Source organism: Pezoporus wallicus, unplaced genomic scaffold, assembly GCF_028554395.1.
Source record: "Pezoporus wallicus isolate ANWC-B61680 ecotype Strahan unplaced genomic scaffold, APGP_CSIRO_Pwel_v1 contig_2908, whole genome shotgun sequence".
NCBI lineage: Eukaryota > Metazoa > Chordata > Aves > Psittaciformes > Psittacidae > Pezoporus > Pezoporus wallicus.
This window is the reverse complement of record NW_026642179.1, coordinates 4,563,579-4,577,091: the sequence shown is the minus strand read 5'-3', so window position 1 is coordinate 4,577,091 and position 13,513 is coordinate 4,563,579. Positions and strand designations below refer to the sequence as shown.

General features: G+C 49.7%; 2 protein-coding genes across 4 annotated transcripts in view; one reads left to right on the top strand and one right to left on the bottom strand.

Annotated features, from left to right (window-relative positions):
• The window catches only part of WNT5B (Wnt family member 5B), a 73,911-nt gene that overhangs the window by 30,034 nt on the left and 30,364 nt on the right, over window positions 1–13,513 (top strand). Inside the window, exon 1 of one of the 3 annotated variants that reach the window (XM_057428033.1) lies at window positions 7,264–7,675. The exons of the other annotated variants lie outside the window; for them this stretch is intronic. Within the exon in view, the coding sequence (XP_057284016.1) occupies window positions 7,556–7,675 (120 nt within the window). The 5' untranslated portion in view covers window positions 7,264–7,555. Of the gene's footprint in view, window positions 1–7,263; window positions 7,676–13,513 lie in introns of those variants that run through there. 3 annotated transcript variants of the gene reach the window in all.
• On the bottom strand, window positions 4,425–6,108 carry FBXL14 (F-box and leucine rich repeat protein 14). The gene has a single exon (XM_057428036.1). It carries the CDS (start codon window positions 5,959–5,961, stop codon window positions 4,759–4,761), a length of 1,203 nt encoding a protein of 400 aa, XP_057284019.1. The 5' UTR covers window positions 5,962–6,108; the 3' UTR covers window positions 4,425–4,758.

Sequence of the window (13,513 nt, the reverse complement as noted above, 5' to 3'; positions counted from 1 at the left end):
ACTTCCAGCTCACTTCCAAATAGTAGTGGGTTTTGTTATGGTTTTCTACCCCAGTTGCCAACTGAGTCGTGTTCAAAAATTCAAGAGCGGCTGAAGAGTGAAAATGGAGTTTCCTTGTTACCCTGAGGAGTCACGTGGTAATTGGTCTATGGCTGTTGGCAATGGATTATTTAAAAAACCCTTCTCTTTACTAGTAGACATGTGTTTGCCCAGCCCTGGGCTTGCTGGACAGGGAGGCCTGTGTCTGTGCCGGAGGAGGTGCTGTCATGCTGGGGCATGAGAGGGAGGCATGAGGAGCACTTGCTCCGTTTGTGGGACCAGTCCAGGGTGTCTTAACACTGAGATTCTGAGAGGCCTTGGTTTCAGCAGCTTCCTTTGGCTTGGATTCCCCTTAAAGAGTATGCTGGGCCATGTGGGCAATGCTTTTGGCTTGTTTTTAAATGGAGAGTAATTTGGGCAATTTTTTAACAGGGGGTGGGGAGGAATCCTGTCCTATTTCTGATTACAGAACTTACGAGCACACACATTATATTTAGACATAGGTGTCCCACCATTATCCATGTGAACATGAGGCTTAATAAGAAATGCCATTATTGTTCAAATCCAGCAGAAACGAACCTACCTTATGAGAGGTTCATCATTCCCAAGCCCTGGCTGTAACTGTGGCCTACCCCAGGAACATTTACATTTTCAGCGGTAATGAGAACCTGATCTGGAATTCCTGTTGTTTATAACATTCATATATACATCCTCTTTTTAGGTCAAGAAGTTACTTTTTTCTTGACACGGTAAAGACAGACCCCACACCTCCCTCCAAGCAATGGAAGATGGATATAGCGTCAGGCTCAATTAGATCCAATTGCGGTGGCTTTCCCTATAGCAAACAATGCAGCTTTTGTGATGGACTCCCAGCAGAAAGCCTGGAAGTCTTGGAAAAAAGGGGAGGGGGAACCAACACATGCCCCGAAGTCCAAACCTTGAGATAGTCCAGGTCCTTGGGCTGTGAACGAGATAGCATTTCTTTTTAAGAGGGATGGAGTTGGGCACTGTTTTCCCCTTTCCAAATGCGGCACTGACATAGAAGGGGTGAGGTAGTTAGAGCTGGCAGCAAAGAAGTATGCCCAGTCCAGCCTCAACCCAAAATACCTGTGGAAGCAGAGGCTAAGCCCCCGGGACACAGAGGGGACCAGACCTCCGTTAGTAGGGCATCCGACCCACCTGGAGCAGCACCGCAGCGAGTGCTGCTGGAGCAAGGTAGCGCGGGGGGAACAGAGTCGCCTGCTCAGCGCTGGAAGTGCTTAAAATGCAAATATAGAGGAACTTCAGACCATCCCCCTCCCTCCTCCTCGGCGTGGAGGAAAGCAGCTTAAATACAGCCAGGCCTGGAGAGGAATGTTAAAAAGAGGGGAAGAATCGCCCTCCTCCTTTCCATAGGGACCCGGCCCGGCCAGATTGAGTATGCATGACTGAGCAAGCAAGCAAGGACAGCTCCTCTTTTAACTTTCCTGAACAATGGCTCCGGCTTCTTCCACCATTTCGCATTCCGCCTCCTTGGAGGCAGGAAGGGGGCAGCGGGCTGAAGGAGCCCTGCCGCCGGGCTGGGGGAGACAGGCTTTGTCGCTGCCCTATAAACACTGCTTAAGCTCCATCTCCAACAATAAGAACCCCACATCGTGCAAGGCTAAAAAGGAGCCCACTGGGTTAAAAGTCATACACTGAGGAGAAAGATTATGGTATAGGACAAAGGGCACCTTAATGATTCAAACTTTTTTTTTTTTTTTAAAAGATGTTCCCACTTCACTTCCTCTTTAATCTGTGCCTGGGCAGTGGAAACCAAAAACATTTCGGATTTCCCAGGTCCTCATGTGCTGGCAAGGGCAGAGTATTTGGTGGCTGTCACTCCTGGGAAATGTTTTTATTTGATGGGTCTTCCATCCAGGGTGGGCCTCAATTTAAATCTCAAAAAAACCCTTTGCTACCTACCTGGGGCTTTAAAAATACTGAGATACACAGCCTGTCTCCCCCTTCCCCAGCGTCTCCCTCTGCCACAGAGTACTTGATTCGGTTGCTAGGGAGCTTCAGGACTTGTGGTTTGTCTGACCTCAGACTGAGCTGATGCTTCACACCAATGGGCAGCTGAACTCTGCTTCTCCCCACAGATGCTCCGAGTGCCCTTGCAGACAAGTCTGGTCCTACCAAACCCCTTCCTTACAAACTCTTTGTGATGATGTTTCTCAGCATCTTGCACAGGAGGCACCAGGCTCTCTCCCTTCCTTTTCCTCCTCCATCACTCACTGGAAAGAGAGCAAGCAGCACCAAAGCCCAGGCTGCACAGCATACTTACCAGACCCAACAGATAGAGAGATAATAGGTACATGTCTTTAAAAAGCACAGACAACACAGATAAAGCTTTTTTTTTTTTTTCAAAAACATACTTCATATTTCCTCTTTTATTATATAAATATGTTTAACCTTTTACTGTAAGAATATAAAATGTTTTAAGAGGATCTTTGTTATTTCTTTATACAAATTCACAAACAGTACAATTAATCCATAGGGGTCTCTGGGTTTGCGTTAACTCCATGGTCTGGCCTATTACTGTGGAGGATTTGAGATTTTGAACACATGAGGGGAAAAAAAAAAAGCCGATAGTTTTCTTTAAAAAAAAAACAAAAACCAGAAAAACTGCACTTACTCTTCTGCTTTAAAATAATAATGGAAAAAAAAAAAACAAACCCAGCTCCATTTTATTGACAGAACAGAGATAAGACAGATGAACTTCAGTCTCCTCCCCTTCACACTGCAGCCTCAGGGCCTGTAGGCCAGCTCTGTTCCTCTCCACCTACAGACAGGAAGCCTGGCATGGCGACCTTTTGTAGGTGATTTGGGAGGGGAAAGCATTTGCATATATTTCTATATATAATTATTAAAAAAAAACCCAAACAAACAAACTTGCATCTTACACATTTCTGTTAACAGAAGCCCAATCCTCAGCATGGGTTCTCACACGTTGTATGTCTGTCTAGAAGAGTAAAAATGCAGAAGCAGAGTTTGGGTCCCCAGTCCCCAGTGAAGAGGGAAGGAGAGGCACAACCAGAATGTGAAGGTAGGACAAAGTAAGGTGATCTTAAAACAAGAATTAAAAAGATAAAAAAAGGGGGGGCGGGGGTAAAATAGAAGAACAAACCCAAGGGGCATTATTCCAGTCTAGGCACAAAAATGTTTCAGTCTTAAAATCTCATTCCTGTAAGAATTCCAGGGCTTTTGAAGAGGGGGGGGGGGGGGGGGAAGTAACAAATTAAAACGAGGTAGCCAGACATCATATATATATTTATATATATAGAATATATTCAGCAGAAAAAAAAAGTACTTAAAAATCCACAAGAACAGCAACTTCATATGTCTTTAAAAATAAAACCATGTAAGAAAATGAATACTGTAAAGAGGAGAATGAGTGAGGAAAACTGGGATCAGTTACAGGACATAAGCAAGGGACAGATGGGAGAGTAAGAGGCTGTTTTTGTATCTGTAATTTTTTTTATGCATTTCAAAATAAAAACAGGTCACAGTATCTCAAATGAAGCAGAAATGAAGCTGGAGATTCTTCCTAATGTCCCCTGGGTAGAGGGGGAGCTAGCCACCCCTTCTACCCACTCACCCCAACCCAAAGAGGAATGGATATGTAGTTGGATATGTCTATCCCTGTTGCCAAGAAAAAGGGGAGAAAAAGAGAGGATGATGAAAGGTAAAATGAGCCTGGTGACTCTGTGTCTCCCAGTGCATGGGAAGGCTTAAGAAACTGGAGTCCATGTCCAGTCCCCACAGAGACAGGAGAAGGAGGATATGGTATCTTCATCTCCAGGAGAGATACGGGGAGAGAGAATGCAGTGCCTAGGCTTTTCCATTAACCATAGTGCAGGGTGACACAGAAACATACAGACAAAAGGAGAGGCTATAGCTATGCCTAATCTCAGTGCAGTGGAGAACTGGAATTGTGGAAGGTTGTATCCACCCACAGCAGAGAATAACATGGAACTGGAGATTGAAAACAGATTTTTGAAAAACAAAAAATAATAATCATTAAAAAAAAAAATTTCAATGTACCTAGGGAGCAGTATTTCTGTTACAATTCCCAGCTGACAGGGGAGGGGCAAGCGCAGAGGTGGAATGGTTATTTTACCAAAAGCTGTGTCTGTGCCCAGTGCAGGATGACTGGGTGGCTGAGTACATAAGTGTAGCTAGGAAGCCTTTCCTGCTGTTGTTGTTCCCATCTCCATTCCCACTCTCCTTTATATAAACCAAAAATAATCTATTCTGAATACACGGCAGAAAAAGGATCTTTCTTTATCCATCCTTAGTGCACGAGGGGATGGAATCAGGGAGTGGGGATAAAGAGGGGTGTCTCTAGCCCCAGTGCATTCTACCTCTTCTGCAGGGAAGGATGCTGTGGGGGAGGGGGGGAGCTCTGTCTCCCCAGTGTAGAGCTGGAGGCATGACCTGGAAAAAGGATAGGTGCTTTCTCTCTCTCCTCCTGCCCCCCCCCCCCCCCCCTTCCTCCTCCAGAGCAAGGGTAGGTAGGCAGCACAGAAGGGCTGAGGATATACTCTCTTTCTCTACGTTCCTCTGGTGCCAGGGTGCGTGGGTAGCATGGCTCTGTGCGTGCCCCTCTCTCTCTTTCTCTCCTCCATTGCAGCAGTCAGTCACTCAGTCAGTGAGTCCCTCCAGAAGAGATGGAGGTCTCGGGGCACCCCCCTGCTCTCACCTGACCTTCTCGCTCTCAGTCATTTCCCAAAGTCCCAGGTTGAGCACCTTGAGGCAGGGCAGCTGGGTGATGCGCTCCAAGCCCCGCTTGGTAATGCGGGTGCAGCCATAGAGATCAATGCCCGTGAGCTGGCTGAGGTGTTCGGCGATGAGCTCCAGGCCCTTGTCAGTGATGCGGACGCACTGGCCGATGTTGAGGGTGCGGAGCCCGTGCATCTGTCGCACCATGCGGTTGATGCCCTCATCGCTAATGTGGCAGGAGCAGAGGGAGAGAGAGCGCAGCCCATCCAGGCCCTGTGCGATGTAGGCTAGGCTCTGGTCCCCCACCTTGTCGCAGAAGGAGACGTCAAGGCCGGACAGCCGCAGGCTGCCCATGGCCAGATGCATGATGCCCGTGTCACTGATGTTGTCACAAGAGCGCAGGTTGAGGCTGCGCAGGCTGCTCATGTGCGACAGGTGCAGCAGCCCCGCGTCCGAGATGCCCCCACAGAAGCTGAGGTTGAGCTGGCGGAGGCGGCCCAGCCCGCGGGCCAGGTGCTTTAGCGAGAGGTCGCTGAGCTTTTGGCAGTCCTGCAGCGTGAGCTGCTCCAGGCCCAGACAGCCCTCTGCCGCGCTGCGCGTCATGCCCGCCAGGTGCCCGATGCCCACGTCGGAGAGGTGCCGGCAGGAGCGCAGGTTGAGGCTCTTGAGGCGCTGCAGGCCCCAGGCAATGAGGAGGAGCCCAGTGTTGGTGATGTTGCTGCAGCCCCCCAGCTCGAGCACCTCGAGGCCCTTGAGGTACTGGGCGATGCGTCCCAGGCTGCTGTCCGTGATCTGCTTGCAGAGGCTCAGGTTGAGCGAGCGCAGGGAGCTGATCTCCGCCACGAAGGCGTGGCCCAGCCCGTTGTCGGTGAGGTTGTAGCAGCCGCTGAGGTTGAGGCTCTCGATGTCCGCCATGCCCTGGATCACGTAGCTCAGGCTGCGCCGCAGCGACAGGATCTGCACCCGCCGGATGCCCCGCGCCGCCAGGCTGGGGAAGAGCGAGGGGTTGGCGCGGCGCAGGTGCAGCTTGGCCTCCACGCCCCGCCACACCGAGCGGTGGTAGGCGGCGTCCCGCCAGGCCGTGCACACCTGCGCCGCGCGGCCCTTGTCCCGCACCTCCAGGTACCCGAAGATCATGGCCAGCAGCTCGGGGAACAGGCACGAGATGTGCGTTTCCATCGCACGCCCGCGCCCGGCCGCCCCCGCCGGCGCCGCGCTCCTCCTCGCCGCCGGGCCCGGCCCGCTTCCGTTCGGGGCCCGCCCGCCTTCCGCTCTGCTCCGCGCCGTACCGCGCTCCTCCTCGCCGCCGCCGCCCCTCACATCGCCGGCCCGGTCCGGGCGGCGCGGCCCGGCCCGGCCCGCGGGAGACGCTGCTGCGCGACCGCCGGCCCGGCCCCAAGCCCTGCGGCCGCCGCTGCTTCTACCGCCGCGCCAGGCGGGCCGCCCCGCTGTTGCCGCCGCGCTGCTGCCGCCGCGCCGCCCCGTGCCGCATCGTGCCGCCTCCCGGCAGGCGGGCGGGTGCGCCCCGGCGGCGGTGGCGGTCCCTGCTCTCCGTCCCTGGTGCCGGCCGCCGAGCCCCACCGCCTCCCTTTGTCTCCGCGCTGCCGCTGCTCACAGCCCGCGGCCCCGGGCCGCCCACATCCCGCTGCGGCGAGAAGCCAGCGAGGGCAGGGAGTCGCGCCGGCCCGGCCCGGCCCGCCCCGCCGCCGGTACCGACTCCTCCGCTCCAGGCCCGGCCGCCGCCGGCCGCCTGCTCCGCTCCGCCGCGCGCCGCTCGCTGCTGGGCCCCGGCGCCGCGCTCCGGCCGGGCGGGAGGGGGAGGAGGCGCGGCGAGGCGGGGGGGGAAGGAGGAGGGAGGGAGGGAGGGGGAGAGAGAGACGAGGCGGCGCGGGGCCGGGCCTGGCGGCGGCAGCGCCACTTCCCCCGTCGTTCCCCCTTGTCACCCCCCCCGCGCCGCGTGCGCAATGGTACGATCCGGAACACTCCGAGCCGTCGCCCTGGAAACAGCGCGGCCTATTCGCTGCGCTCCGCCGTTAACCGTTGCTGCGCCGCGGCGGCACCCCGCTGCCCGCCGGGGCTGCCTGCAGAGAGCAGGCCTCCGCCCAAGGCACCCACCGAGCGCCGCCGGAGCACGTAGCTAGCGCCCTTCCCGCCCTGTCGGTGTAGAGAAGCCGTGGTTGGGCGCCGCCTTGTCACCCTCGGACGCCTCGTCCCCTCCTGGGCGAGGGATGCCCCGCGTCAGCCAGCCCCGCACCACGGTCCAGCCGGGGCACCCCGCTTCACGCTTCCTGCCTCACCCACTCCCCAAGAACCCATGGTGGTGTTGGGGTTTGCGAAGGGCCGGCTGGTGAACAAACCCCGCAGCAGTCTGGGGAGCCCGGCGAGGAGGAACACTGGCTCATGATGCTGCACAGTAGGAGAGGCGGAAAGCAGGCTGTGGCCTTGCTTGTGCCCTTCAGAGTGCAGGCTGTTGTGATCTGTGGCTTGGCCTTTAGACCATGCGATGGCCCTGAGGACCAGTATTTGGGAACATCCTGTCTAGGCATCCCTGCCGGAGAGATAGAAGCATGGCTGTAGATAGCTTGCATATGTGGGTAACCATCAAGGTTGCTAGACCTCCGGGCGGACCATTTTAGGGACTCTGCAATGGAAAATGGAAAAAAATCTGAAAATGGCTTTCAGCTAATGGGCTCATTTAACTAGCTCTGAAAACAGCTGAAATACTCATGTAAACCAGGCAATTTCCATTGATTTCCAGCAATTTCAAGACAGAATGTTTGAGATTCCCATTTTCTATGTGTCTGTAGCCTTGTGTAATGGTAACTGTGCATGTTTCAACACTGGGAAGTGTTGCAGCAGTGTTAAAAATGGATTAAGTTCTACCAGAGATCAGGTAAGGCTTTTCTAAGCAGTTTCAAAGAGCAGGACTGCCTTTCTGTGCCAAAATAATGTTCACATTTGTTCAACACAACAGTGTGCATTTTTAATACAGTTTGGATTACTAAAATTCTATCAAAATCATCGTCGTTACTGATGTGTTTTCTGTAGTGAGGTTTTCATTAACCTGAAGGAATAGGCTCTATTTTAATCATCATCTAAATTTATCTGCTACAGAAACATCCGTGGCGCCATCTTCATGTACAGATTCTGCATTTGTAGACTCTTGACTACTTAGAGGTTAAATGCTTAGATTTCGCTCTGCTTTTTTATTTCCCTTCTAACTGTAAGTGGGAGGCAAGGCAAGTTGAAGGGCTCTGAGGCCCTGGTCCTGCAATGAGATCCCTGTGCATATAAGCATCACTCTTGACATCAGGCTGTGGTTTGGCACCACAGGAAAGCAAGCAGTACAGTTCCTATTATTGGCTCAAAAATGGGGTGGCCGCGTGATGTGAAGCGCTGACCTGGTGGTATTCATTCACTCTGCCTGCTTGAGTTAATTCAAGGAGTTTTTGACAGGTTAACTTTTTACTAGCAGACTTTATGCTGGATCAGGTGTCACTGTACACAACTCCAGCCAGATCAGGTATCGTCTGCACCCTTGTGCCTGGCATACAGCCAGTGTAAGATTGGCGTTGGCTCCATATTGCGCGCTCTGGCTCATTCAGCAGAAGCATGATCATGTGCCTTGGCCTGATCCCGATCAAATCTGTACTCCTGGGTGATACAGCAATGTGTAGACCTGGTTTTAATGATTGTGGAGCTGTATCCACACAGATGCTGTATTGGGGTGCCACCCAGTATGAATTATCTTTATTTAGTTTTGTGCTGTCAGGGGGAGATGGTTAACCATTGGGTTCATAAGAAAAAGATTAGAGACAAAAGATTTTGCTAAGCAGCCACGCTGCAGATCTGCTATGCTCAGAGCAGTCATAGAGCATCACAACTGAAAAGGAGAATTTCCATGAAGTGAGGAGTGGGTGAAAGGTGTGACATCTCACAGGCTGCATTGACTTGCCTCGTGCTTTGCTGAAGACAGCAGGATTGCTTACAAGAAGCCCAAGTCCGGTAGACATCAGGCAGCGTGTGAAAGGAATGTGGTACAAAGGTGGTGTTGGTGTATCTCAGTGATTACTCATAACTGGCAAAGCTACAAGCAAGTTATACAAGTCATTCTGAGAGAGTGCTAATGAAGTCTTTTACCATATTATCCCAAATTCGACTTCAGAATCTTAGCCATGGAAATAATGTGGTATTTCCTCTCTCTAAGCCTTTCACCTTCAAACCATGCTTGAGGGGGAATGAGGAAAGGCGTGCTCTTTAAGGCATAAAAGCTTACCTGAAATACTTTATGTCTTAGCACGTTGTGTCTGTAATGCCTGTTATGTGTAATATGCAAAGGTTAGGAGCAGATGAAGCATTTTCTGGAGACCCTGAAGTCCGCTTTCTTATGTATTACATACTTTGCGTGTCTGTGCTGCCTTGTGAACAAGGAAGATATGCAGGTTAAATGGAACAGCCCTGGAATTTGGACTCAGAATTCTAATCTACCATGGGGCTGGTTTTTTGGGTTTTTTTTTGGGGGGGGGGGGGGGGGCACGTAAATTATTTTTTAGCAGATTTTTATCACTCGCTTTTTGTAAGTGACAGATGTTTGGAAATAGAGGTTTAGAAAGACAAAGTAGAAGCACATGAAAAGAGCCAATTTATCACATAGTTGCTCTGTTGACTTTGTGTTTCCAGCAGTAAGGAAACATGTGCCATGTTTTTCATGATCTCATATGGTATAAATAGGAGGTGGTAATCACCATGCGATAAACTGCATTTTATTAAAAATCCCCGCCTGCCTTCTATATGCTCTGATGGCTGCTCTGTCCCCTCTGGAACCATCTCCAGCATTCCAGCCCCTTGAGCAGCTCCCAACAGCCCTTTTCCCTTTTTGAAAGCACTTGCCAGATAAATGTTTTGTTCTGTTTTTTTCCCCGCAATTACACTGGTGTTCAGCAGAGGCTGGGCAGTTTTGCTTGGCAGGGGTTCAGGAGGAGCCACGTAACTCATTTGTTTGTGGCTTCTGTGATTGGAAATAATTTGTGCTGATAAAGCTGCACCATCATCTGTCCTTTATCTTTCATTGCACAGCTAGGCACAACATCCATCCACCAGGTCTCCTCTCAGTCTGTCCCTATTTTTCTTCTCAAATTGCAGGGTAACTTTTGGCTCAAATTAATCATTTAAGAGATTACAAATACAGAGTCGTCCTCTAGTCAACCTTGTCTTCTGCCACTCTTCTCCTTGTGCTTTCTGCATTTTCACGCCTTCAGCCATGGAATGGAAATTTGCCCACAGGAATCTTCTTGGCCTTTGGCTTCTTCTTACCTTGCCTTCTCTTGTGCCCAGAATGGACAACCCCTCCCACTGCCTTACCTGGCTGCGCTGTCGCACGTCGCAGAGCCTGGGAGCAGACAAGCAGCTCAGGTTTATGTGCTCCACTCATGGTTAAGATGATCAAAGGGATACAGGGGAGGTAGGAGCCCAACGGGGTCCTCATACATGCAGGCAGCTTTGGAGATCTGAGCTTTCATTTTAAATGGTGGTGTTTTACTTCCCACCTTTGAAAAAAAGCAAAAGGCATAGGTGGCCTCAGCCTCCCTCATCTGTTGCAGCAGCTGCAGGCTGGTGCCTTTTGGGGTGCAACCTAACACAATCCGTTAGCTAATTTCCTGTGACTGGCTGATGTTGGGTTTCAGTCCCTTTGTCCAGCCCACCACTACATTACTTCTGAGTTTAAAGCATTTCCCCACAGTCAACGCTGTAGTGAGGAAATTTCTCCTCTCCAAAGAAATGGATCTGGTTTAATGAGTAGTTCAGCTTACACCGTTTTGGGACTGGTTCAAGTTCTGTCGGCCACACTCAAGGGGGCTTGAATTGGTCTTCACAAATTGGCTTCCAGACCCTCTTCATCAGATTGGAAGCATGTCCACAAAAAATCGGCTAACTCCAGTATAAACCATGGTCTTAAATGGGGTTTAAAGGTGGTTTAGTGGGACTTCTTTTAAAGTCAATTTGGGGAACATTTTTTGTGATGAATGAGACCCAAATGGTCCTTTTGTATTGCTGACACCTAAGCCACCATATATCTGACATGGCTCAGCAAAATAAGGATGCCAGCTTGTCATGGAGACAGTGCGGTGCTCACCAGTGTTTCATTTCACAGTGAGTTGACTTCTGACTCCTACTGTAGACCTTTTCTTAGCAAGGTGTCAGAGAACCTGTGCTGGGGTGTGTTAGAGGTTCCTTTCCTTTCTTGACTGTAAAGCAAAGAAGATCCCCTAGAACCCTTCTGTGAATTCAACAGCTAATTACATGACAAAGATCTCTGTTTAGATTTGTACAGAACAGATTTGTAGTATGCATATTTTAGATACATAAGCATATATACATATCTATGTACATGCATACACACATACATAAATCAGGATAGGGCTGTTAAGTGAATGGGTTCCCTTTGCAATTCATGTTGGTCATGATCTGGTTTTTTTTGATCAGAGATGATAAAATCTAACTAGTCAGCAGGTTATGTCAGTGTCTCACCACCCTAAGAATTCTTCACTATGAGGTAGTGAGGCATGGGAACAGGTTGCTCAGAGAAGCTGTGACTGCCCCATCCCTGGAAGTGTTCCAAGGCCAGGTTGGATGGGGCTTTGAGCAACCTGGTCTAGTGGAAGGTGTGATTGTAACATCAGGATCCTCTCTCGTGCAGAGCTTTGTTGTGGAGATTAGGTCCCTATGAAGCTTTCCTTAAAAATAAAAAAAACTTGTACTTTGCAGGTGTCATATCTCCAGTAGGTGCTACACAAGACTCCATTTTAGGATTACGTGGTTTATCCTGCACAAAGTAATTCTGATTTGCTATGTGTTTCCTGCTGTCAGGATTTCTTATTCAAATGCAGTGTTCTGTGAACATGTGGTTAGGCGCTGGTGCAAAATGCAGAGCTGATGTTGCAGTGCAGACTCCAGCTCTATATTTAAGCCTTTGGGATTTGGACATTTTCTTCAGGTTTTGATTGTCAGTCTGTAGCTGAACAAGGATATAACTATGCTGATATGAGGTGGAATGGTTGGAGTATGGAAGGTCTGGATTATATTCCCAGTTTTGCCATTAAAGTGGTCAGTAACTTGCTGCTGTTACAGATTGAAGCAAGCATAAATAAAAGGATTGCTTGAAGAACCAAAATAATACATTATGGTCCAGGCAACTGCACTTGAATGCCATGTACCTATGATGTATGTCTCGTCTGCTCTTATGGGACAGGACTGTCTGGTGGTTAGAGCCACAACCTGGGCCCCTGGCTGCAGGCAATTCTCTGACTGACATGCATGTCACGCCCCTTGTAGCTTACATGAAGCTCAGTCCTCAATGGTTAAAAATCATCAAAGGGAAAGTGCTCTGAAAGGGCAGCATGTAAAATCTCAAACCTCAGCGCTTGCAGTTCATTGTATTGGGTGCTATTTTAAGTGTTGAGCTTTGTTATTTCTTTATTAGCAGCACCAAGGAAGATCAAGATGGCAGAAAATATCTGATGTAATCGTTATTATTAAAAGCAGTAGCACAGAAACAAAGGGACCTTTCAGGTAGTAATCGCTTTCATAAGCCATTCCTCGGGATTGAACTCTGAGACCTCTACAACTCAATCTAAAAGGGGCAGCCCCTGCAGTCCCAGCAGAAACGTGTGTCTGACACGCTGTGTGGTACCTGTTTTACAGCAGCAGGTTTGTGAAATCTTCCCCTGTAGCAGCTGTTTAGTCCAAAACCCAGCAGAGATGGCCAGACACTTGTGTATTGCTCTGTTGACAGCCAGCACATTCCGTCTGGAATGGAGGAGATGTTCTGGCCCTTGGCTGAGGTTGGAGAAGCATGGGTGCAGCCTCCCTTATGCCACAGGGTTCCATGCAGTCAGAGCAGATGTAGCAGTACTGGCCAGCTTGCAAGTAAGGGTTATTTGGCTATCAGGGAAGCTTCTTGCTTGTACCTCTCTATCAGAAGCTCCAAGGAAGAAAAGGCATGGATACTTGAGTTTGTCCCTCTCCAGTCAAGCTTTGCATGGGGCCACAGGAGCAAGCTCCAGGAGCAGGTAATTCATATATTCTTGTGAGAGGTAACCTCACAAGAAGGTAACTGCATTGTGGGCAGAGTACAAATGCAGCTGTGTGGTTCTTAAAACACACATTTTTGTACCCATGGATTACTGTGGCATTACTTTTAACTAGTAATTACTGCCTTTCTGGACTGTGGCCACCAGCACATTTTCAGGTAGTAAATAGCATTCTAAAATTGGCAGTTCACAAGAACTGGACAAAGTTATGTCACCTGCTCTGCGAGCATCAGCTTCAAAGTAAGTTCTTAGAGGAAAATGGAAAAATAGGGCAGTAATGTTTTGGAAACATGCTGTGAAATTCAGAGTCACAGTTAGAGCCCTTCACAAACTGTGGGTGAGAGTTACAAAATACAGTATTACATGAAAGGTGGGATAAAGATATGAAATACAATTCTATGCCTGATGGAGGATTTCCATTAGTTCTGGCCAAGGAAGGTTACTTTAACAATTTGTTCCTAAAAGTGTGCAGAAACTATTGGTGTTAAATTTCTGTGATTTTCTGAGAGGTATCTGCTGCAATTTCAGTGGATGCACAGAGAAGTGGGAGCGAAAGGATGTATCTCTCAGAAACTGCTTTGATTCTTGCTTCTGTTCTTGGGTATGTGTGGACACTCTAAAACCTCATTCAAACTGCGAAA